Here is a 26,582-nt window from a genome sequence, read left to right as displayed (position 1 = left end):
AGTCCTGCCTCATTCCCCAATAGGAGATCCACTATTCCACTCTCTCTAGTTGGTTCCTCCCTATATTGATATAGAGAACTTCCCTGAACACATTTGACAATCTCTAAGCCATCCAGCCCTAGTACAATATGGGAGTCCCAGTCAATATGTGGAAAGTTAACACTTTCTGCTATCACAACTTTATGTTTCCTGCAACTGTCTGCTAACTCTCTACAGATTTGCTCCTTCAATTTGCACTATGGTGCAGTCTATAATAGAAACCCATGAGTGTGTTCATACCTTTCCCGTTCCTCAGTTCCACCCATATAGCCTCAGTAGACAAGCTCTCTGTTCTGTCCTGCCTGAGCACAGCTGTGATATTTTCCATGACCAGCAATGCCACTCCTCCCCCTTTCAATCAAGAAAGGACTTAAGATCATGGATATTGTAATAGTTTATGGAGCTATGCAGTAGGATGTTAAAATCCCTTTAAGGTTTGATAAATCATGTACTTGGGTAAACCATGAAAGTCTCTTTGAAACATTTGACAAAAATCAGATGACAATTATTTTCACAGGACTCAAAAAATAATGTACCTGAAGGGATGAACTGGATGAGTAAAAGGACAGCTCCAGCCAGAAGAAGTGTGCCTGAAAGGGTGAACCTGCGTGGTAACCTCCGAAGGAAAAGCCAGGATGCTATGTAGGCAGGAACTTCAAGGACAGCAGAGAAGAAACAGTTCAAATAGTCGTTGCCATGAAGATTGGGAGTGTTCAATGACAGGCCGTAGTATCCAATATTAATAATCATCCTGTAACAAGTGATAAAACTTTTAAAGAATTATCTCAAACTTTCCTTCATTAACTCACTGTATTCGATTTTGACATTACATCTACCATCTCCCAACAGAAAGCAGACACAAATCTGGTTCACAAATTATTGCCAAATATTTGAAAGTGTACACAAGGTGGCGAGATGGCCAGTTAACCTTTCAGAAATGACAATACTTCAGTGAGGAACCGCAATGTTATCATCATTAAGGGTCAAATGCTCTGCATTATAATTAGTAAGACTTGACAAATCAAAATACCAACCTAGAATTTTGCCCTCCTGAGTTTCTCCAGGATTTTTGTGCATTAAACTACAATCACAGCACCTGCAGATTTTCTTATTTAACTTCAGATAAAAGCATTGTTTATCCATATGAGAAGGTTTCAACCATCTGATCCTCATGTCAGTGGCTCCATACAGGCTTTAAAATGCCTGCTAAATGGGCCAGCGGTGTTGTAATTCAAACCCTATGAGAATCAATAGTCACTGAAATGGTGGCACTTTCAATCAAGAAAACAGCACCATGTGGCAAATCGATGATCAAAATTGCTGTTGTTGTTCTGTTCAGTGACAAATTGATCTGCGATGATGGGCTGTGGGGTTATCTTAACCAATGATTACCCATGTGAGATCGTTAAATTAATGAAGGTATAGATTCATGATGATTGGCAAAAGAATGAGCAGCAAAATGAAGACGAGCGATTATGAATTGCAGAGATATGGATAAAAATTATGCCGGGGATATAAAGGACCATTGTAGATGTCGTGAAACAAGTGGCCTCCCACTGAGCTTTGATTCGATGAAATACTCACCACAAAGTAATGCTGATGCTTGTGATAATTTGAATGTTACGAGTTTTTGCCAAATGAATAATCATACTATGAGACTGTGTCCTTTTAGTCTTCATATTTTCAAGCTGGAATGATAAAAATAAATGCAGTGTTCTTCTAGATTAATATAAATTATTATTATGATCTTTCACTGTCGGTTTAAATTGGCATTAATTATCATGAAAACTTTAAAAAATAGAACAGTCCCTTTGGTCATTTGTCTGTGCCACACGTAATGTCCAAAGCAAAGTAACATTCCACTACTTTCACCTAATAGATATCCATCCATTTCCTTTGCACTTGAGTGTATATCTAGAATCCCCTCAAATGATTTTATTGTACCTCCTGGCAGCCTATTCCAGGCACACACTGCTCTGTATAAATTCGGCCCTGCACATCTCCCTGAAATTGCCTCTGTCCTCTCATGTGTGACACCTTTACCCTGGGGAAGAGTTTCTGATTGTCCACCGTATTAATGTATTTCATGATTTTATAAACACTTATCAGGTCACCCCTGTAGAATGCGTCGAAAGAATCAAAGGCTTGTTGATTCCAAACAAGGCTTTTATTAATTAGAAGTCTGGAGCGTATCACATGTAGGTCGACCAGTCCAGAATAATCTAGTCTGGCTAGGAGCAACCCTTTAAGACCTGCCAGTAAACGTGGCTATGCTCTCAGCCAATCACAATCATCCTACACTACAATCTATACATATACGCCTTGGTGATAGAATCTGTACTATCACAACCCCATAATCCTCTGATGCTCCAGAGAAAATAATCTAAGTCTATCCAATCTCTCCTCAGAAATCACGCCCTCTAACACCTCCAAATCATTGTGATTGGAATTGGTGACCAGAATTGGACATAGTTTTCCAAAGTGGCTGAACCAAATTTTTACATAGCTGTAATGTAACCTATTTTTTTAATTCATTGCCCTGTCTAATTTAGGCAAGGATGCCACACATCTTCTTTGCCACCCTGTCATGACACTCTCCAGGAATTATGGACCTCAATCCCCACATACCTCTGGACATTAATGTTTTTAACAGTCTTGCCATTTACTGTAAACTTTCCTCTTACTTTTGACATTCCAAAGTACAACACCTCCTGCTTTCATGAAACATAAACCATAGAAAATATTTTAAACTCTGCCTATTGTTTCTCTACCCATAACTGGAACTGACCTGTATCATTTTGCATTCTTTCATACCCATCTATAGAGTGCACAATGGAACCATACTTTAGCAAAAAGAGGAATATCACAAAAAGGATGTCTATATTAAAGAGCTGAATGACCACACAGTATGCCGAAATACTGAGGCCCATACCTCAAGATCACTGAAGAGGACATCTGGAACTATGACTCTATTTTTCTTTGCAATATATCGAAATACTTCTTCAGCCTCCTTTGACTTTCCGTTTAACATCAGCCAGCGTGGAGATTCAGGAATAAACCTGAAATTAAAAGTGCTATTTTAGGAAATGGATCCAAAATTGACAAATGTTGCAAATAGGATTAAAACCTAAATAATATGGCTAACACATGATAAAATATAATTTTATTTAAATCTTGAAGTGGATTCAGAAATGCCATTGGCAGGAGATGGTATGAAAGATGATTTAATACCCTAATAGGCTTACTGGAAAAAACATGGTCATCTGTGCCGCTAGTAATGATCTATCATTTACAATCAGTATCTTCCTCTTATTAGGCATATTGCACACAGGAAGATCCAAAGTGCAAGAGCAAATAGGACAAGTGTTTCATTTTATCACCCAAAAATAGGTTCAACTGCCCAGTCCTAATGATGATGGCTTCATACAGGCTTTAAACAGCTTGTAAAAGGAGACAATGGGATTTTTAAATATCCTGCAAACACGATGGGTCTGTGCCCAAGATGATGGTGCCTGAGCTTGGCAGAAGCTGGAAGGGGTTGCAGACTCCAGGGAGCAGCAGACCAGCACAGAGCAACAGAAATAGGGAGAACGTCGTCCATTGAGAAGGCAAAGCAAAGCAGACCACCCTACACAACCACCCAGCAAAGGGCTGAGCGGCTGATGGACCCATGCAGGCTGCGTGCAACTGGTGGTCAGGGATCTGCATGGGCTATGGGATGTTGAACACTGGATCATGGGAACCATGATGGGAGCCCCTCACCCCTCACCCAGCTTCTTATCCCTTTTACATATGTAATTTTACCTGTTATACATTTGTCTTGATAAAGGGTTCAAATCCAAAATGTTGATTCACCATTTCTACTGGAAATGGTTGCTGTCCTAACTGTGGAGTTTCTACAGCAATTCATTGACTGCCATTTTTCTTCTATCCTGGCACTGAATTATTTTTTGTCCACCTCTCACTAACACTTCATTCGAGTGATCATAGCCCGCTGGAACACATCCAGAAAAAGAACTTCAGCAAGGCACCAGCCAGATTACAGCGGCTACTCCTCCAGCTCCAGTGTTGTGACTTCACCTTGAAGTACAGGACAGGGAAGGAAATAGTGCTCACCGATGCCTTGTCACATCTTTCTCCAAATAAAAATTATGAAATGAAAGATATGGAGATCAAGATACATCACCTCGTCTGAGTGACCAGTAACAAACTAAACCTGATTAAAGAAGAAACCGCAAAGGATGAAGTGCTGGAGCTGCTCTCGCAGCAGGTGATACAGGGATGGCCAGAAAGAATAAAACAGGTGCAGCCTACAATACCTTAGTATTGATCTATCAGGGATGACATATCCCTGGAGAACCGTGCACTGCTGGCAGGGTCTCAGCTGATAATACCAGAGACAAAGCAAAAAGAAATTCTCCAGAAGATACACCAAGGCCATATGGGAATGGAAAAATGTAAACTCAGAGCAAAGTTAGCAGTTTACTGGACAGGCATGTATAAGGTCATTGAAAAAATGGTGGGTACATGTCCACCATGTCAAAAATACAGAAACACACAACAAAAGGAAGAGATGATTCCCACTGAAATACCCGCCAGGCCATGGCACTCTGTGGGGAGCAGAACTATTCACAGAAAACCAAGAATGAAATCGCATTGTGTCCTGCTACTACTCCAAATTCCCCTTCGTTAGGAAAGTGAAGGACCTGAGAGAACCAACTATTACTGCTGCAGTATGAGAGCTCTTCACGGAACAGGGGATATGTAACAATGGGACCCAATTCACAGCATGTGAATTCATAGAAATAGTTGCAGAATATGGGTTCACCATCAATAGATCATCACCGTATTACTCCAAGGGCCATGGATTCATTGAGAGGCATGTACAGACAATTAAATGCATTCTCACTAAGTGTTGAGAGACAAAGGATGACCCTTACATTGCTATTCTGTCACTGTGAACAACATCCTTAAGGGATGACATGAAGTCCCCAGTAGAGCTTCTAAATGGCAGATAGTACAAAACAACCCTGCCAAGCAAAATCTGCCCATCGGACAACCAAGAGGAAATAAAAAGAAAGTTGACTAACATACAAGAGGAAAGTCGTCAATATTACAACAAACATGCACAAGCATTACCAGAACTCTTCACAGGACAGCTTGTGCATGTTCAAGAACTAGTGATAAAAACCTGGAGTCCAGCAAAGCTTGTTAGAAAAGCTGAGATGCCAAGGTCATACATCATTGAGACAGAATCTGGCAGGAAGCTGAGACGAAACAGGACCAACATTCGCCCAACACCAGATCTGACACAAAAAAACAACAGAACCATCTGCAGCTTCTGCAATTCCAACAACTTGTGAGAGCACACGAGGTGAAACCCCAACCAACAACACTGCAATGACTGCACAACAAGCAGGACCAAACAGCTGTAACAAGGTCTATGAAGTGGAGAAGCAACAACCCACCACCAGGACTATTCTGCTGAAAAGAATATAGAACTGCAAAGGGGTAAATGGAATAGTTAATTCTTAATTGCAATTGTAGATAAAGAAGTAGTCATGATTTACTTTTAAGAAATGTTAAATTTTAATACATTTAAAACATTTTAATTTTTTTAAGAAGGAGGGATGTTATATACTGAGGAAACCTGGGACTATTTTATGTTAAAGCATGAACACTAACACTGTAAAAGCAACATCATTCTTGAGAGTGGTGCATGTGTGGTGAGACACATTGTATCAATACGTGACCCAGTAACTGAATGTGAGTAAAGAAATGAATTGTTAGACCTTCAAGCCTTTCTCACGTATATTAGGATCTCCAAATGTACAACCTGAACACAACAGAGGGTAAACGAGGGGCAAGCCTGGTCATTAGATGCTGGAGAAGAGTTAATGGGCCAAAAGAAATGGAAAACAAACTGAATTTACATCAGTCCTCACTGTCGAAGACACGAGCAACATGCCAGAAATTTGAGAGAGTCAAGGGCAGAAGTGAGTGCAGTCACTCAGGGAGAAGATGCTTGGGAAAGTGAAGGGTGTGATGGTGGATAAATTATCTGTACCAAATGGACTACACTTCAGGATCCTAAAAGAAGTAGCTGAAGAGAATGTGGATAAATTATTAGTGATCTTTCAAGAATTGTTAGAGTCAGGAATGGTTTCAGGTGACAGGAAAATTGAAAACGCTATGTGATAGAGTATATAGATATGTTTTTGGGAGATAAATTGGGACAGGGTTTGTTAGTGTAGGTCACATACAAACACTTTAAAACAGATCTTATTTAAAATACTGGAGCTCTGCTAATGCTAGACATGCCGGCATGTCAGAGCCTTTGCAAAAGATTTGGAGAGTGCAAAAGAGACCTAACTAATGGATTGTTGTTTACAAAAATGCAACAGATGAAAGAGCTTGTCGGAGCTGCATATTGTCTGGAAGGGTACTTGCTGTTCTCAGAGAGTCATGTGGTTTTGCAACCAGAGAGAATCAAACAGGTTTTCTCTGTGTGTGTGTGTGTGTGTGTGTGTGTGTGTGTGTGTGTGTGTGTGTGTGTGTGTGTGTGTCCGTGTGTGTGTGTGTGTGTGTGTGTCCGTGTGCATGCGTGTGTGTGTGTGTGTGTATGTGTGTGAGGGAGAGAGAGAGAGAGAGACAGACAGACAGACAGACAGACAGACAGACAGACAGACAGACAGAGACAGATATCACCTACAGTGTTACAGTCAGCAACAGCAGCTGGGACTGGAACAGGACAAGCTGGCAAGCTTGTGGAAAACCCCATTTGGAAGACGGATTGTGAGTTCTTAATTCAGCCTGGTAAAAGCCCTTGTGGGTCATGCAAGAAGAGAGAACTGGCTGTCTAATGTTTCACTTGGAATAAGAGAAACAAGAAGGAACGCTGTGGTGATCAGAAAGAAAGAGGTTATCATCTGGAGAACCCTGAGGGGCAAGTTTCTTCGGCAAGACACTGAAGTGGTTGGGTGTTAAGCGTACAACACATTTCACTCTGAAAACCGACAAGAACCTTCCTGAATGGTAACCATTTACTTTTCATGCACCAAAGCCTGATGAACTTTATAAATGTTAAATTCTGTGCACAGTATAAGAAGTGCCTGCACCCAGTGAACTTGGAGGAATGAGAAGTATGATTGGACTGTGAACCAAATAAATTTTCTGAACTTATACACAGACATTACATACACGTGCGCTGAGAATTAGAAGGGGGTTAAGTTAGGTTAGTTAAGTCAATAGTGATAAGTTAAATAGTGATCCTGTTTCCATGTTTAATGATAATTAAAAGCAACTTTTATTTAAGTAACCATTTGTCTTGGTGAATATCTATTCCTGCTGAGATTTGGGGTCCTCTCGGCTTGAAACACTATTCCATTTGTTAAGATCTGGTAGAGGCAAATGACATGGTACTCTTGGCCAATTGGCCTGACTTCAGTAGTCGGGAAGAACCTAAGATGAGATATCAGGATATTTGAAAGCACATGATAAAATGTGATGAATCAGCACAATTTCCTTTATGGCTGATCTTGCCTAATAAATTTGTTGGAATTTTTTGAGGAAGCAAGATAGACAAAGCAAAGACATTGGATGTTGTTTATTTGGATTTTCAGAACCCCTTTATTCAAGAGCTGCACATGAGCACCACTGAACCAGTTAGGAATACAATATTACAGGAAGGGTACAAGCATGGATAGAAGACTGGCTGGCTGGCAGAAGCCAAAGGGTGGAAATAAAGAGGGCCTTTCTGGTTGGCTGCAGTGACCAGTGGTGTCCACAGAGATTGGTGTTGGTTCCCCTATTTTCCCCTTTCCCTTCTCAGTGCACAAGTTTGATGTCACTGTGGCAGGTGACGCTACTGCACCACTCGCCTGCCTCTTTCAGCTCTGGAAGCTGGCACCTGTCTCAGCTCGGCATAAAGGTAGTGCGGGAATCCGGCTTATAGATTGTCATAAGAGGTAAAATCACTTTTTTTAAAAACTTGAGCTGGCTATAATGCGATGCTTCACCTTAAAAAGGCCAAATAATTGACAGCTCCCACCCTATCTATCACCCCCTGTGTAGTATATATTTTTTAATGATTTTGAAATTAATTTTTTCTTCAGGAATTACAGAAACTAACCCCACTAAATTATTTGGATAAGCTGGATATCAAACTAAAAGGTGCTAAGTAGAGGCTTCCAAGTGTCACAACAGAAGTCTTGTATTATGCATTACTCAATTGTGATCAATTTTTAAAATAAAAATTAAATGGGATATTTAAAGGCCACAAATGGTTAAAATTTAAATAAGGGTCAGTCCAGCACCATCTACAGAATGTGAAACTAAATTAGCATTTCAAATTAATGAGCTGGTATGAAAATGTTAGCAAGCAGGGGAAAAAAAACAAGCTCTCAATTTATAGCATGGGAAAATACATAAACCAACAATTTGTAGAAAATAAACTGAGCAGGATCGAAACAGGGTGCAAAAGTTAAAAAAAAAAGTTATCTTCATTCACTTTACACTCTTCTGACCAACACCCCCCCCCCCCCACCACACACCTTAAAGAGAAGGATATTTTCTTTTCCCTTTGTGACTGATATTGTTGTTAATCCGTATGTGCATTTTCTATTTCATTTCCTATAATGCACTGAGCCCAAGTCAAATGCTCCACTTGGCATTCTTCAAGGATAAAAGATGTTATTGACCAACGCAAGCTAGTAATTAGCAGTTTTTAAAATACATGTGTTATAAACATTTTTTAGGTATTATAATTAGAATTGTTTGATCAGTGTTCATTTTTCTCCCTTCTGAAACTTTCATACATTAATTCAGCATGTTAGAAGGAGAACAGCATTGCCTGATAATCAAGTTTGCTCTTCTGCAACAATTTTTTTTTCATTTAAAGACGTGCATTGCTTTCAGAAGATTAACTGCACTACTTTAGAACACTTTTTCCAAAAAGCAGTGTAAGCAGAGTCGTTATGTATTCAAGGCAGCTATGTTTGTTCATTGAAGAGGTGAGAACTTCCATGTTAATGACTTAGAAAAATGCTTTGTGATTAGTGGGAAATGCAGCATGAAAACTTTGCAAATGTAAACTTGGTTCCTTCTCTTTTTTTCCATTTCAAGCCTAACTACATGCTATACCTTTCAATGGGCATTTTTACATGGAAATTTAGGAATTATTCTGAAAAAATTAGCATACTTACCTACTGTGTGCCCCGATGTGGTTGTTTACACAGGGGTATTTTTAGGGCACTTTTTCATGACCTTCCTGTGTTGCAGTTTGCTGGAGGGGGAACACCATAGTCATTAGGCCTATTTCTTATGCCAACCAATTTTCCCTTGCAACCACTGCAACCATACCTGCCTGTCCTGCATCAGACTTGTCAGTCACCAACGAGCCTGCAGCAGACATGGACATATCCCTCCATAAATCTTCGTCCGCGAAGCCAAGCTAAAGAAAAAAGAAGGATGCAGTAATTTTACACTGCAGCCGCTCCATAAAAATGTGTAGGAGTATGAGTGGAAAAATTACAGCATGGAATTTGCATAAAAAATTCCGTCTTGACATTTTTACACTGCCAGCAGAGCAGAAATTTTCCTGAAATTTTCTGTTCAGTGGTTGTGTAAAGGTGCCTATTATTTAAAGGCTTTGCAGCGAAATGCCTTGGAAGAAAATAATTTCTCTATTAGATTGTTTTGACCTAAATTGCCCCAAATAAGGACACAAAGAAGAGGTTGAGAAAGCAGCATTTCAAAATGCTTGCTGCAGAGTAGATCTTTACTGCTACCTTTTCTTAACTCCGAAGACTCACATTTAAACAGCCCTTGTTTTTGTTAAACACTCCCATTTTCTTTAAGCTGAGGACTCTTTAAACTCAAACATGACTTAGTATTCCTGCAAACCATCAAAGGTAAAGCAACCAATAAATGGTTAAATTGAAAATTAACAAGGAAAGGCTGAATATTTCCATATTCAGCAACTCAGCCACAGAGACAAGATACTCCAAGTAAAAATGCAAGCAGCAAATTTCTAGGCAAATGAGACAGTGAGAAAATTAAAAGAGTAAAAGCTGAACATTTATACTACTTAGACTCCTAGACACAAAATGAGAAAGATTTGAGGAAAATTGTTAAAATGCAGCAAATAGGGGGTCAAGCTATGGGATAATTAGGTAGTATGTGAAACGGAAGACCTGTACTTTCCTACACTCTTAAATTTCTACACGATACTTCCATTTTTTTCAGTGTATAAATTTTTCACTTCACTCAGTCTGCATTCTTTTGTGTGTAAGTGACAGGGATCCTTGAGGCAGATCCCAGAGGTGGGGTGGGAGGGGGGAGGTGGAATAAACAAGCTACTTCACTATTAGTCGACAGACTGAATTTGCCAGACATGTAACAAGTGCACTTACAGTAGAGGGATGCTTCTGCCACTGGAAATAGAGGGGTTGCACCCCATCTGATAATTCGGTCTTCGAAATCTTTTGACTTGAAACTCAGTCTTTAACTGCTGTTGAAAAGTTCTCAAACTCACACATTCTTGTAGATTTGCTTTCAGAGAAATATTTCTTCATTCAAATTACTTTTTCACAAATTCCCCTCTCTTGTGCAGAAGTTTTGGAACTTGAGTTTCACATGATGATTTCACCAACCCAAGCTAGGTTTAAATGAAGTGACCATCACAAATGAACATGCAGAAATTCCCTCCCATGACAAAGAGACAAAGTGGCCCTTTCCTTCCAAGCCACTGATTCTGTGTTCCTTCCCGATCAAAGATGATTCAATATTAAAGATACCTTCCTGAAGTGCCTCAAACACATGACATAACCAATGGGTCTCAAGTTTCCTTTTTTTTTCTTTTTTCTTTTAAAATTTTTGACCATACATGCAGTCAATTACAAAGTTAAAGAGTACAAGTCAAAAGTATATCCAGTGTTTACTCCATGATGTGATACCCCAATCACTCCAACACCCACCCAAGAGAAGACCCCAAAGAAAAATATGTGGATATAGAAAAAGAAAAGTAAGAAAAAAGATAAAGAAAGAAAAAGAAGAATGGATTGATTAAAAGTGCCGCACATTCCACGGATCATAAATTCATATTCCATTAAATTTTCTTGGGAGAAGATCAACGCAGGTTTCAAGGGCTGGAAATACACAACCAAAGATTTACAGCTGAGAATTGTAAATATGGATGCAAAACTTGTAAAAATATTTTGTACTTATTTCTTAAGTTTCAGGTATTCTTTTCAAGGGGATACAGCTATGCACTTTCATGTTTCAACATGCCATACCTAGATGTGAATCAGACTTCCAAGTAACTGCTCTACATTTTCTGGCCACTGCCAATGCAATTTTAACAAATTACATTTGATGTTTGGATAGTATCAATTTAGGTCGTATACCCATAATTTTCTCCAGTAAAAATAATTCTAGGTGTTGTGGAAAATGAATTCTTGTAATCCACTCTATGAAATTTCCTAAATCTTCCCAAAAAGATCTCACTTTAGAACATGACCAAGTTGAATGTAGAAAGGTTCCTATCTCCTCACCACATCTAAAACATTATTAACAAGGGAAAAATCTTTAAGAATACACATATTAAGATATTAATTTGAATAAAATAAGAATCAAAAAGCTTAACATTTTATAAGCAAAATGAGTTTGTAAAAGTAAAAAAAAATCTAATCAAAATGTACAAACCCTTAAAGCATTAATTCATTACACTATTAATTAAATACTTCAGAGAATTAGAGAAAGAGTTACTTAGATGGAGAGAAAATAAATGGTAGATCTTCTTCCAGAAACCTCTGAACCTTTTTGATGGAACAGAACCACTTCTTAGAATTGTCCTTCAGTGTGATCCAAGGCGTGTTGGAAAAAGCAGAGAAGGCTTAACACCTTGATTGTGGAATTCTGAAATGATCTTCTTATATTTAACACATTCACTCATTAACTCAGGTGAATAATCCTCAATGATACGAATCTTCTGACCTTTGTAGTCAATCATTCCTCTGTGACGAGATTCATATGTTAAAAGCTCCTTAGTTTGAAATTCACGAATGCACACTGTAACCAATCGAGAGCTGGTTTGGAATCCAATGATCTGTGTGCACAGTCCATCACCGAGAGAATAAGCAAGACTCCAGGTCCAAACAATTCTGACAGAAAACTTGTGAAGAATTTAATAGGCTGTCCTCCTTCAGTTGACTATTTCAAGCCGAGACTTCATAAGTTATTTAGTCTACTTCTGTTTTCTAAGTCATTAATCTTGTGCATTAATTTTTCATTAGTCTTTGATAGCTTTTTGCAGAGCTTTTGTATATCATCCATTCTTCCAGTCATGATTGCTTAATTATTGAATACTTTAAACATAATTTTTTTTGAAAATAATCCAATTTTGCACCCATCTGCTTAAGCTAATTTCTGTATGGTTGTATTTCATCAGAGACTTCTTTTCTACGCTTTCAAAGCAATCCTATGATAGATTCCAAAGATGCAAGAAGGTCCTCTTCTTTTCTAGTACCTTTAGCATTCCTTGTAGTTATGTTAAAGACAGTTACACACATTAATGCAATAAAATCAATAAGAAATGTGAAATTTAAGAATAAGGACTTAAAAAGGTTGGAAGCAGTAAGATCTACTCCCTCATCAGTCAGCAGGAAGTCCTCAAAAATACTTTAAAATTAAAAGCTTCTTTTGCCTAAATTGCATCCCAGTCTTCAGGGCTACTGTTGTTTCTGGCAATTTAGTAACGGAGGTGCTAATGCTGCTTCATTGGCATCTCAATCCGAATGCTTGCGGATCTGTACAGGTCTGTTCAAGGAGCCAACGGTGTTTGTAAGTCAAATCATGCAACTGTGTTCAAGTTTATTATCATCATATTGTACAAGTACAACACAATGAAGCAGCATTCTCTGATTCTCGATGGAAAAACATTCAACCACACATCCAAACATGACACACATAGTATACAAATTAATAAAAATTGTTCAATAAATGGTAGAGCCTCAGATGGTTTCTATGAGCAGTTCATCAGTCATTCAGCAATCTCAATCCCCATGGGAAGAAGCTGTTCCTCATCCTGGTGGTTCTGGCTCTGTTATTCCTGTATCTCTTTCCCAATGGGAGTAGCTAGTAGATGATATATGCGGGGGGTAGGGGTTCTCAATGATTTTGAGAGCTCTCTTCAATCAAAGATCTCAGTAGATCATGTCAAAGGGGGGAGGCAAACCCCAGTAATCCACTCTGCCGCTCTTATGGTCCTGTGGATTAATCAATGCGCTGCAGTAACTGTACCACATTGTGATGCAGCCAGCCAGGACATTCTCGATAGTGCTCCGATAGAAGGTTGATATGATGGTGCCCATTAGCCTTGCCTGCTTTAGTCTTCTCAGGAAGTGCAGTCACTGTTGCATCTTCCTGACAAGTGAGATGTTTTATGTCCAGGATAGGTCACTTGTTAAGTGGACTCCGAGGAATTTGATGCTCTCTACTTTCTCTATGACAGAGCTATTAATGTGTAATGGATGATGGTAGACCCTGGTCCTACTGAAGTCCACAGACATCTGCTTTGTCTTCTCCATTTGAGACTCAACTTGGGTCACTGGCCATGAGAGGCTGCAGACTCCAGGGAGCAGCATACTGGCACAGGGAACCAGAAACGGGGAGAGCACACCACCCTTTGAGAAGGAAACACAGAGATGACACTACAGAGAAGGTGAGCATGGCACCAGACCAGCAAGGGGCTCAGTGCCTAAGGAACCCATACATGCCACTTATGAATGGGTAACCCACACAGGCTGTGGGTTGCTGAAGACTGATTCTTGGGAACCCAGAACCAAGATTTGAAAGCATGCTGAGAGCAAGAAAGGCTTCCAAAGGGCCTCAGGCACTGAGGCCTGCCTGATCATATATGAGGTTAGTATTTGTAGCTTGGGTTGTTGATGGAGCAAACAGGAGTCTGTGTGGCTGCAGACACAGAGGTACCGCTGGAGGCAAATCCACAGACACTCAATAACCCTGAAGGGCTTCTCTTTTGCTTTCCTTCTCTCCTACTGTAAGGAGCACAGGGCAACATTCAGTGGTGCCTGTTAATCTGTCTTAAGGCATTCAGAAGGCAACTTTGTGTAATATTACATGTTCTGTACTATTACATGACAATAAAGGAATCTTGAAACTTAATACTCTTTAAGTTCTCTTATCAGCCACAAATGAATCAAGTTTCATGATATATTTTTGTGCCTTAAAGAAACATTTCTTTGCCAAGTTCAACAGTATTTGTTTCAGTGTCAAATGTTGTCCATACACCATCCTATGTTTCAATGTGTTTATCCAAGTAATTTATTGATAGTCGAAAAATTGTTATGAAAACCCACTGATATCAATTTAATAAAATTCTACAGTAGAATATATTGAAAAACTAACTGAACAACTGAGGCATGAGTTTACTCTTAGGAATAAATCTATCTGTATAGTATATTGCCAGGCCCTTCCTGTATTGCCTGTTGACTTTTGCATCAAGAACTGTGTTTACTTCTTAAACATATTCAGTAATATGGTCTCTTCAGCCCTCTATGGTATTAATTCCACAAATTCATCATGTTCTGAGTGAATACATTTCTCTTAATCCAAGTCCTAAATATCTTTCTGTGTAATCTGAGGACATCACTTAACTCAGAAGAGCAATTAGTACATGATCAAATACCTACATATGAAAACAAGAAACTGTGAAGTTCTGAGGAGTGAGCAGGCCAATAATTGTTACACCTAACCATACCAGTGCCATGAGTTAAAAAAAAGATGAGATCCTACAAGGATATTGGTAGTTAGGACATAATTGAAAGAAAGACCCCAAATCTAGTAATCTGAGAATTATTCCCATTGACATGTTCCATCAAAAGTAGAAAGGTAAAAATAGGAGGTAGGGAAGAGGAATGCAGATTCCTGAGATAATGGTACTGGAGGAGATGGAACCTGTACTAACTGGATGCGTTTCACCTGGGCAGAGCTGGAATGATATTTGTTAATGTTTTCAGACACGGTTGAAATCAGAATGTCAGAGTAAAAGGAATAAATGTGGGAAATATAAGATGGAGAAACAAGAAGAAAGAATGGGTATTAAAAGGAAGAAGCAAAAGTGTAAGAGAGAAAAATGGATGGGAGAGAAATAGGGCCACAACGCAAAAAAAAATGCTAAGAGGGTAATGACGTTAAAAGGGCATTGCACCTGAACTTAAAGTGTAAATCAGAATGAGTGAATTATAATTGGAAACAAAGAAATAGCAGAACAATTAAACACATACAGGATTTGATTCTGACTTTGCAAAGAATGACACAATCATCCAGATATATTATGGTAGCAAGGAGGAAGATGGGGAGTGGAAGGGGAGAATAGAGAGACCAAGAATGCAAGAGAGAGGGAGAGAGACAGTGAAGGAGAGAGACAGTGAGGGGGAGAGAGAGAGAGAGAGAGAAAGAGAGAGCGAGAGAGAGAGAGAGAGAGAGAGAGACAGACAGACAGTGAGACAGGAGCAGAGAGAGAGAGAGATGAAAGCAAATGGACAAAGCAAAAGTGAATACTGAATTCTAGTTTTGTTCACTGGAATAGCTCCTAAAAATTGGATGATGTAAATTATATTCTGACCATTCAAAAACAAAAAAAAAGTGAAGAAGCATACAGATATGATAGAATGTAAAGTTCCAGAATTAATAAATCAATGGACTGTAAGGATCGTCTTGCTATACACTTCACATTCTGATCTCATTTCAAGCCCAGGAGTTGCAATTCATCACAGCAATATTCACCATGACCCATTTTTACAAATCTCAAAATATTTTCAATTGATTAGTTTCAATGTGGGTAAGTTAAGTTTCTGCCTGATGACTTCAGGTGGTAAAGGTGAAAGTTACTGCCCCTGAATGGCAAGGAATATCTCATGCTTATAATTCAAACAAGTCAGGGAAACAATGTTGCTTCTTAGTCAAGAAGAGGTTACTGTAGCTTGTTAATACATCGTCAATGCAAATCCTAGTCCCAAACCTCTCCTAATGCAGTCTCTCATCTTTTAATGCAGTTACAATTTGTGGCAGAAGACTTCAGAAGCACATTCACATCTAAACTATACAGAATTTATAGTACAAATTTCAACGTACCACCACAAAGGAATGTAGAGCAGGCCAGAGGCAGAGAGAGTCAAAAGCAATGTCCGCCAACTTCTTATGAAGAACGCAAGCAAAGGGAGCAACATGTAGCCAATAGCATAAGAGATTCCTGCTCCCAACGTTAAGAACACAATCCGAACAGATTTTCCTGGAAGTTCATTACCTGCAAGAAAAAAATGAAAACAATAGTAATTATGAAATATTCACCGATATAATTTTAAATCTAATGATACCTTACATTTGGAAAAAAACCACCTTTTATAAAAAGGTAATTAATTCAAATGCTTGTTGAATGGAACTTACAACCAAGAAAAGAACTTCTCATGTCCACTTTAGGAACCATTCAAAAGTTAGAGATTGAACAGCCAAAGCAGAATAATAAAATCAACAGAGCAAGAAAGGAGTCAAAAGCGGAATACATTAGAAAAGAAAAAAAATCAAGTTGAAAATCATAAAGAAAATAATGGGCAGCAAACATTTGGTCGAGAGCTATTGCAATCTCTCTCTCTACTCTAACCTTCTCAACCAAGCTTTTTGGCCAATCCCAGTGACTTTGTCCTTTCAATCTGGCCAGAATACAATTGGATCCTCGCTTCACACTAATTTTTTCCCATTTTTAATATATTTTTCATTAATTACAACTGTTTGCATTATATGCACTTAAGTTACCAATGAAGAGTATCACATTTATTCATTCAAATGTTCTGAGTGTGCATATAGGGATACGCTGACGACACCACTATTGTTGGCTAAGTTACAGGAAATGATGAGTCGAGAAAGACAATCTTGCTCTCAACATGCAAGACCAAGGAAATTATTGTGGACTTTAGGAAGGAGAGCATGAGGGACCATGGACTTGTCTTCATTGATGGAACAACATATTGCAGGACATCTGGAGCTAGCCCACTGAGGTGATCATGAAGAAGGCACAGCAATGCCTCTACTTTCTATGAAATCTAAGATTTGCCACATCACTGTATACTTTTTCAAACTACTACAGGTTGAATTACGGCCTGGTTTGGAAACTTGAGTGCCCGGAAATGTAGAAGGCTGCAGAGAATGGCAAACCTAGCCAAGTCTTTCATGGATATTGACCTCCCATTCATGGATAATAAAGTTATTATGATTATCAAATATCGTCCAGTCAAACCTATCTGAAAAAATAACTGATGCATAAAGAGGATTAATTAAGATCAATAAGAGTTCAAAATTATCTACTTTTGTGGAACATAAATACTTGCAGATTTTGAACAAAGAAAATGAAATGAATTCAATTAAAATTATTCTCTCACAAGAGACAAACACAACATTGAATACAATTGGGTCAAGAAGTGGGTACTTAATATTTTTCATCACAATGAGGTAATGCTTGAAATGCATCGAAAAGTAGGAGATTATGGACACTGGTTATTTTGGGGGATTTGTTGTGATGGTGGTGGGAGTGTTGAATTCTGAACTTCTGATTGTAGAACTGCAATGGATTGTGGTTAATTTTCACATGTGGAATTTAGTTCAGGCATAATGAAAACAAACATTAGCCCCACAAATGATTACGGCACATTGGAACACAGCAACTTAAAAGAAGAGTCCCTGAAACCTGCTCGATCATTCCATGAGAACATGGGGCAATTTGTAGCTAAACTTCCTCCATTCACATCACACTAAAATCTATTAATCACCCAATTTAAAATTATTAACTAAAAAATAGAGTGTTTATGTACATAAGTAAATAAATGTCCACAATACCAGAATATCATGGGGAAGTTTTCTATAGTACACATTTCCCAGAATTGTTCACACTTGGAATATTATGTAAAAGTTTCATGTTTCCCATACATTTTGTTAAAAAATAATTTCCTAATTTTCTCCTCAAGCCCAAGCTTATATTTTTAAAGTTATGTCCACATGCTTTTGGCTCCTTCAACCCCTAGTGGTGTCAAACTGCACTATAAAATCCTAAAAATCTTGGTCAATCTCTCTTTTTAATGTCTCAAGGCAACAAATCTAGTTTACGCAATCTCTCCTCACAGTTTATCCTTGAGGTGGTAAATTTCTGTTGAGTCAGCACTACATGCTGACATTCTGCACGGTGAGAACCCAGGACATGACATAATATTCCAGGTGTCAACAATTCTGGGAGATGTGTACTATAGAAAACTTTCCCTTGATATTCTGGTATTGTGGACATTTATGTACTTATGTACATAAACACTACATTTAATTACCAGCGTACATTGACATTGGTGAGGCTACATTAATTGTTCTGTGCAGTTCTGCTCACCCAGCTGTAGAAAGCCATCATTAGGCTGGTAAGGTTGCATGAAATATCCATTACAATGTTACTGCGACTGCCATACTTGAATTATAATGAGGGGCAGAATAGGCTGCAACTTTCTTCCTGAGAGTAGAGGAGGGTAAGGGAGGACATTATGGAGGTTTATAAAATCATGAGGGATTATGATAAGGTCAATAAATATTCATTGGTGGGATTGGAGCTGTGGATGGGCCAAAAGAAGGGTCAGTCAGGCTGATCAGTTGATGGAGAAATTAGGGAGAAGATTAAAACACTGGTGCCAAGATTTTTTAATCAGGGTATATTGTTGAAAGATGGCGACGAACTTTGTAGTTGGTGTCAGTGGGATAGATGGTTGGCTTGGAAATCAAAGGTCAAATGAAGTTGAGTAGTGGTTTGTTAGCCATCTACTTAAATGCAATTCAGAAACTAGACTTGTGGTTATCGATGAAATTTATGATGGTGAGTAGGATTGGTATTCAAGATAGGATAGTAATCAAGGTCCAACTCCATTATTGGGAGTAATGATGGGCTTGATTCAAGATAAGGCCTCTGAGTGGTGAATCAATTGGCAGATTGGTAATTACTGTGGAGGGAATAAGGAGAGAGCAAAGATGACAACTCTGAATCCAGACCAGATTTGTTCTGGAGGAAGGATGATGGGGACTGAAGCAATGGCAAGCAAACACCTACTGATCTTCAAGGGAAGCCGAGTTGTATGGTATTGAATGTTAAAGGTACCTACCTAGAACAAAGACAGCTATGTACTTTGATGTTCTTCCCAAGCCAAGAAAAAAATTAAGAAAGCAGAATATTTCCCAGTTTGGAGAGAACACTTGAAGAATACCGAATACACACTGTACAGCCATCGATCCAAATATAATTATTTTTCTTCCAAACCTAGAAACCAAGCACAAAATGAAGATTTAACTGTGCAGACTCAAATGCTTATGCCTGTGATTATACAGAAGTCCTATATTTATTCTCACAGTTACTTATCAGCAATGTTCCAAACAAAAATGTAAGCACTTCCATGCATAAAAAGTTGGAATTCAGTATGTACCAGAGATTCGGCTTGAACCTAGTTATGCTTGTAGTTCATATATAACCTATCACAGAATCATGAATTAGTATTGTCAAAGGATTATGACCCAAATGTCAACAATTCTTTTTCACCCACTGACTCTGCTACACCCACTGAGTTCAGATTAGATACTATTTATTGCCAAATTACAGAAGTGTAATATTACACAAAACTGCCTTTGGTCAACCGTAAGGCAGACAAAGATTTGCCATTAGCATTGCCTGCCATCCCTTGAAAGATAAGCAAAAGAGAGTCACCCTAGAGTCACAGAGTGTCCATGGGTTGACCTCCAGCGCTCCTGAAGCTGCACAACTCTCATTCAGTTCAAACCATTGGCAATTCAAGCCCAGATCCAAACTTCTAATATGAAGAAGAAGCCTTTGGTATCCAGGGCCCTTCAAGAGCCCTTCTTGGATAGTTTTAGATACGTGGTTCTTATGAGCCAGTCTCCAGCAGCCTGTAGCCTGGTGTGAATCCTTTGACTTCAAGCTATCAGCAGCCTACAGCCTGTGTGGGTTCCTTGCCTATAAGTCACCAACAGCTCACCCCTTGTATGTGTTCTTCAGCTGCTGACATCCTTGATGCTCCACCACCATGGTCACCATCCTTTGGGTTGTCCCTTCTTCTTCTCCTTCCCAATGGGGGAGTGTTTCTCCTCATTACTGGTGCCCCACACCATTCCATTGCTCCCCTGGAGTCTGCCAACCCTTGTGGCCACTGCTAAATATAGGTGCTGCCATCTTAGGCCCAGACCCTGCGATCGCATGATTTTAAATACAACACCGTTATCTCTTAAAACAGGCCATTTAAAGTCTGTATGGAGCCATCGGTAGTTGCATTAGATGGTAGGACAATGCTGGGAGAGTGCTGTCTCTCCACTTCCTGCTCTCCCTGGGTCCACACCAGCAGCAAAGCTGTTCTGATAGCAGCTTTGGCAGCATCAACATTTTAATTTTCATCCAAGCAGACTGTCCTTTGCTGTGGATCATGAAATATTCAAGGTAATCATTCAGCCTATCACACCCACAACAGCTGAAATACTAATGACTTCAAACACAAAATAACTTAAAATTGCCAAGATAACATAATTTGAGGAATAAATATCTTTTTTTTGTAAAAGTATATAGAGCCCATATCTAAAAGAAATTTTGTTTGAAGATATAATCTTTCAATCCGCTCCAGAGTGGTGCTTTGGTTTCCATAGTTAAAAAATTGAATATTGTTGTTTTTAAGTGATGGTCTCCTTTCTTCTTTCTCAGTAGGTAGAAGGGGAAGTTGTGTGGGTGTTAGTGGGGTGTATGAGGGAGGTTGGGATGGGGGTGTAGTCAGTTATATTCTTGCTGTATGAATATGTTATAATTGATGAGTTATGATTTAAAACATATAAATAAAATATATTTTTTTAAATGCATTGTTGCCCTATGGTCTAACACAGACCATTTGCTGATCTGGATATTTAAAAAAATATGATGGTGGGTTCTGTTCCAATAACCTCTTCATGGAAAGAGGTACAGACTGTCCTTTGACTTCAACCAAATCTACAGTCAGCAACATTACCACTCCCCACCCCCCACAACAACCACAGCTTCTTGGAAGAAAAGTGCTTGGTTCAATTTAATTTTTTTTTAAATTTAAATTTAGGAACACAGCATGGTAATAGGAACCCATGCCACCCAAATATAGCAATGAACCTACAAACCCTGTACGTTTCATTTAGAGAATCGGGGGGGAAACCGAAGCACCCGGAGCAAACCCATGAAGATACAGAGAGTGTGTTCAAACTCCTTAAAAACAGCGCCAGATTCAAACCCAGGTGCTGGCACTATCACAATGTTTTGCTATCTATTGTGCCAACTGTGCGACCCTAGTTTCTATGAGGTGCTTTAACAATTCCCTTAAAAATATAATGCCTCATCATTGAGATTGACTTGAGGATTTCCACTCTCACTCCCAAAATTTCTCACAATTTTCATTAAAATTCTCCCCTGGTCTCTCTCTGTCCTCACTCTTCTAATGTGCAGCTTCTCTTCAGCCCCTTCTCTATGTCAGCCTATGTTCTGCCCCCTTCTCCAAATTTTTATTCAGGCATCGCTTTCAGCATTCCTGAGGAAGGGCTCAAGCCTAAAAGAATGATTGCCTTTTACTTTCTATGGATGCTGTGCGATCTGCTGAGTTTCGCCAGCAACTTTCTGTACTGCATTAGAACCTGACATCAGCAGGTTATTCTGTTTGCCATCATAATTATAATCTCATATTCATCTTTCTTGCTAAGAAGGGCAAGGCTACTACCCCTCCATCTTTACATCTTTTACAGGAGCACATTTGAGAGAGTCCTGTCTAGCTGCATCATTATGTGGTATGGTAGATGCAAAGCATCAGATCAGGTGCATACAGAGAATCATTAAAAGAGCTGAGAGTATCACTGGTGTTTCCCTTTCCTCTGTAGTTAACATTTACTAGGATCACTGACTGCATGGGACTCAGAGTATAGAAGACACTTTCCATCCAGTGCACAGTATCTTCAAGGTGGTGCAGGTGCATCAAAATCAGGACTGCCAGGCAGGGAATTCCCACAGGCTGTGAGACTGATGAACAATATTCTGTCACTGTGAACATTATCCCAAATATTTATAGATATTTATTTTGATTATATATGTGATTTTCATGTACAGGGTATTGTGTGTTTTTGTGCATTTACCACGGTCTGGGGAGGCACTGTCTTCTCAGCTTGTATTTGTTCAGTCAGATGATAATAAATTTGAAATTCAAATTACTTATTATGTGTCCGACTAGTCAATGGCTTTGAAGAACTTATTTTTCCTCATCTGCACATTCGCAAGTGTACTTCTGGAATGGAAATCTGCCATCCTCACTCATTCAGGCTATTATGTAACTCTAAATTCACTAGATGTATTCGTAATTCATAAGGTTTAAGATCTTGACTATAGTAGAACTAACTTCAGTCTATCCATAACTGCTTTCTCAGTTCAAGTGGAATTATGAATAGACAATGAAATCTTGGTAATGACAGTGACATCAAAATCCTATGAATAAATAGATTAAAGGAAGATCATTAGTGAAGTAAACATGGATCAAGAGTTGCCATATATCTGGCTTGAAAAATTCTCATTATAGAATGTGAAGATGTGCTTGGTGAAATGCACATCCATTTTCTTTTGGAGTTGCAAAGGTTGACTATGAGAGACGAGCAGGGATAAACGAGAGACTGCAGAATCAGAGTAATTGCTCTCACACAGCTCAAAGTAGCACAACTATAAAAGGAGGCAAGGGAGACTGTGAAAGTATTCTAGCCTCAAAAATCATATTTCTGCTTAGTCAGATGCCACTACAAGACTCCAGATGAGAAAACACTCAGCCACTATCAATAATTTTTCAACCTCCAACATTTTGTCCAGAAGGGAGAAATTTGTGAATGACTCTTTGGTATACAGTCCAATTCTGCATGTGTATCATCATGTGACAGCTCATTCTTTATCTCAATCCGCTCCAGAGTGGTGCTTTGGTTTCCATAGTTAAAAAATTGAAGAATGTGCTTTCTGGCACAAAATTGATCAACGAAATGTGGAGACAACCTAATCATTTTCCTTTGACATTGAAACACACCATGATCCCCAATGCACTGATGACCATTAAAAACAATTGCAATTATGTTGTCTCACATCATCCCAAAGAGCTTGATGCCCACATTATAAAAAAAAATCAAATTGCACCGTGGCAAAATGACCAGGAAACATTATTGTGTTAGCAATATTGCATAAAGTAAATAACTCACTTGTCTGATAACTGCCCAGAAATAAAAGAACCAACCAAAACTCCTGCCATGAATATCGACATAGATAATGGGGATTTCCAATCATTGTTGCATACCAAGTCCCACTGAAAAATGAAAAAAAGAAAAATGAAGAGCCTAAATATTTCATTCTGAACAAAGATACAGCAAAGATACTTCGCTACAGTTTCTCAGATTACATGCACTTGATGTATTGGGAAGGTTTGTGGCTGTCAGGTGACAGCACTGCCCCTTACCTAGTCGGAGGACACACCAGTTGCCAATCAAGGTTTGGTTCTGCCCCGCCCATTAGTGCACACCTTGCTGTTGGGCACATGTAAATTATCTGGACTGAACTCTCCAGCCTGTCTGTTCTTGGGCTTGGGCAATTGGCTGTTGTAATTAGATTAACCCTCCTGTCACTGAGCTATTGGCCCCCAGTAAATGATGTGGGCTTGTCCCTCCAGTACTATAAAGGTGCCATGTTCTCTTTGTTCACTCTCTCTTTGCCAGTTTGAGACCACCCTGCTACACTCCAGGCCGAGAAATGTGGAAGGGTGCTGGAGCAACTGTTGGTAAGATATGCATTGTTAAAAGGGTTGGGAGTGTTTAATTAGTGTCCCTTGTAGCATACAGCCAGGCCGTGTGTGTGTGTGTGTGTGTGTGTGTGTGTGTGTGTGTGTGTGTGTGTGTGTGTGTGTGTGTGTGTGTGTGTGTGTGTGTGTGTGTGTGTGTGTGTGTGTGTGTGTGTGTGTGTGTGTGTGTGTGTGTGTGTGTGTGTGTGCACTCTGCTTCAGTTGCCATTTTCCCACATTTCCCTTCTGTAAATAAAACCCTTCCCTACATTAAAGCTGTGTTCAGAGTCCTTATCTTTGAGACCTACCATAAGTTATGAGTTTCCTCACTTATAACACACCTGACAATGCCAAAATGGGTGAAAACTCATTTCACTTTATCAATGTGATAATGTAGGAGCAGAATTAAGCCATTCAGCTCATCTACCTGTTATTTGATCATGTCTGATTTATTTTTTCCATCTCAATCCCATTCTTCTGCTTTCTTGCCGCCTTTACAATTATGAACCTATCAAACTCCATTTTTAATTTATGCAATTACGCCTCCACAGCCATCTGTGGCAACAAATTCCATGCTCACCACCTTCTCTATTTTTTAAGTTGTTTTTTTCCATACATGTAGTCATAGCCAAATTTAAAATATAGTAGTCAAATATTAGCATCATAGAAACAGAAAAATAGTTGCAAGAGAGGGTCATTTGGCCCTTCAAGCCTACCCTGCCATTCAATATGATCATGGCTGATCAGTACCCGGTTCCTGCTTTCTCCCCACACCCCTTGATCCACTTAGCCACAAGGGCCAAATCTAACAAACTCTAAATATTGACAAGGAATGGGCCTCAACTGCTTCCTGTGACAAAGAATTCCAAAGATCCACCATCCTTCGAAAGAAGAAATTTTTCCTCATCTCAGTCCTAAAAAATTTCCCCTTACCCTTAAACTGTGATCCCTGGTTCTGGTTTTTCCCAGCATTGGAAACAACCTACCTGCGTCTAGTCTGTCTAAACCCTTAAGAATTTTATATGTTTCTCTAAGATCCCCGCTCAATCTTCTAAATTCCATTATACACGTTTGCATTAATCGTTCTTGAAACTTGTTCAATTTTCAACTGCCAAGCAAGGACTTTCACCTAACTAAGCCAATATTATATCTGCTTAATTCTCATTATTGCTTTCTCTGTTCTATATGTATGTAATATATTGTGCTGAAGTTCTTTATTTATATCTTCTATGTTTTTCCTCAGAGGTCTGTCTTTACAGATCTTTTTCTAAACATGTTATCTCTTTTTCCAATTGGTCATCTTCTTTCATAAGTCCTTAATTTTAGAAGTACAACATAATTTTGGCCTCTTAAAAATGCTTTCATCACATCCCATAAAATAATGTATTATTAATCAAATTAGAATTAGTCTCGAGAAATATTTGAATGTCTTCTGATAAAAATCTGCCCTTTTTAACAAAATTAAATACCTATCTATAAATTTATTTTTTAAAATCTAACATTGTAATTGTTATTAATAAAGGTGAATAATCCAATAAAATTCTTGCTTTATAATCAACTTGATTAATTCAACCTTGGAGATAAGCCAATATTAAAAATAATTTTTTTTCTTTTCAATGGCCATGAATTTGTTTATTTGAATAAAAAGAATAAACTCTTGGGTGAATTTTCTATATTCAGGTCAAGGTGGCTTTCGCTATCTTTGCCCTTGCCATTGCTTTAGTTGATCTATCAAAAACCAAATCTAAACAGAAATTGAAATCCACAGCTATAAAAATATTCTGATGTGCTCCTACCAGATTAAGAAATGTTTCTTGTATAAATATTTCACAATCCACATTCAGCACATATATATTCAGAAGAGTCCACAATTCTGAAAAAAATTGACAATGTTCTATAACATCTTCCTTGCAGACTCAATCACTGTTTTGCATCATCACTGGAAGTGTCTTCTTTATCAAGATTGCCACTCCCCTTGCTTCTGAATTAAATGAAGAAGATGCAACATATCCCACACAGTCCCTTTTTAATTTATGATATTCTGTTTCAATTAAATGAGTCTCTTGTAAAAAAGCTACATCTACTTTCTTTTTTTAATGTATGTCAGCATTCTTTTCCCCTTCACATATCCATTTAGTCTGTTAATATTAAAACTTAAAAAGCTCAATATATTACTCATTGATATTTAATTGAGTCCAAATCCAGCAACATTTACCCTTAACCTCTCACCTCCTCAACAATTCTGGTATTTATTGTCTTCCATGTTAAGGGTTGACCTCTGGCAATCCAGGTAAGAAAAAGAGAAGTACATAGTCAATTTATATTTATAACAATTATAATATTCAAAAGAGAATAACACCCACACCACTATTAATGTTGTTTAAATAATACACATTACTCCCCTCCATTTTACAGGTTGCGGTGTCTGCCACAAATACACACAAGTCAATAGAAATCAGTCCATATCTCCTCTAACACCCCCACCCCTCCCCCTGGATGCTTACCATGTATCAATCTCACATATGCAAAAATTAAAACATTTTATTAACCAAAGCATTTTCAAACTCCCTCTTGCTGATTAACTGGCAGTGATTCAACAAGTTCTTCTGCACAGACATGATCTGTGAAGAACTTGTT

At 38.6% G+C, this 26,582-nt stretch overlaps 1 protein-coding gene across 1 annotated transcript in view; it reads right to left on the bottom strand.

The window, feature by feature from the left end:
* The window catches only part of LOC138742842 (organic cation/carnitine transporter 2-like), a 55,763-nt gene that overhangs the window by 9,218 nt on the left and 19,963 nt on the right, over positions 1-26,582 (bottom strand). Inside the window, exons 2-7 of the mRNA XM_069897765.1 lie at positions 23,374-23,477; positions 19,242-19,396; positions 16,195-16,366; positions 2,972-3,098; positions 1,624-1,727; positions 576-790 (exon numbers count right to left, since the gene is read on the bottom strand). Coding sequence (XP_069753866.1) covers positions 576-790; positions 1,624-1,727; positions 2,972-3,098; positions 16,195-16,366; positions 19,242-19,396; positions 23,374-23,477 — 877 coding nt within the window. The remainder of the gene's footprint in view (positions 1-575; positions 791-1,623; positions 1,728-2,971; positions 3,099-16,194; positions 16,367-19,241; positions 19,397-23,373; positions 23,478-26,582) is intronic.

The sequence above is a fragment of the Narcine bancroftii genome, chromosome 9 (assembly GCF_036971445.1).
Source record: "Narcine bancroftii isolate sNarBan1 chromosome 9, sNarBan1.hap1, whole genome shotgun sequence".
Taxonomy (NCBI): Eukaryota; Metazoa; Chordata; class Chondrichthyes; order Torpediniformes; family Narcinidae; genus Narcine; species Narcine bancroftii.
The sequence above is the reverse complement of the archived record's forward strand: the minus strand, read 5'-3'. Positions and strand labels throughout refer to the sequence as shown.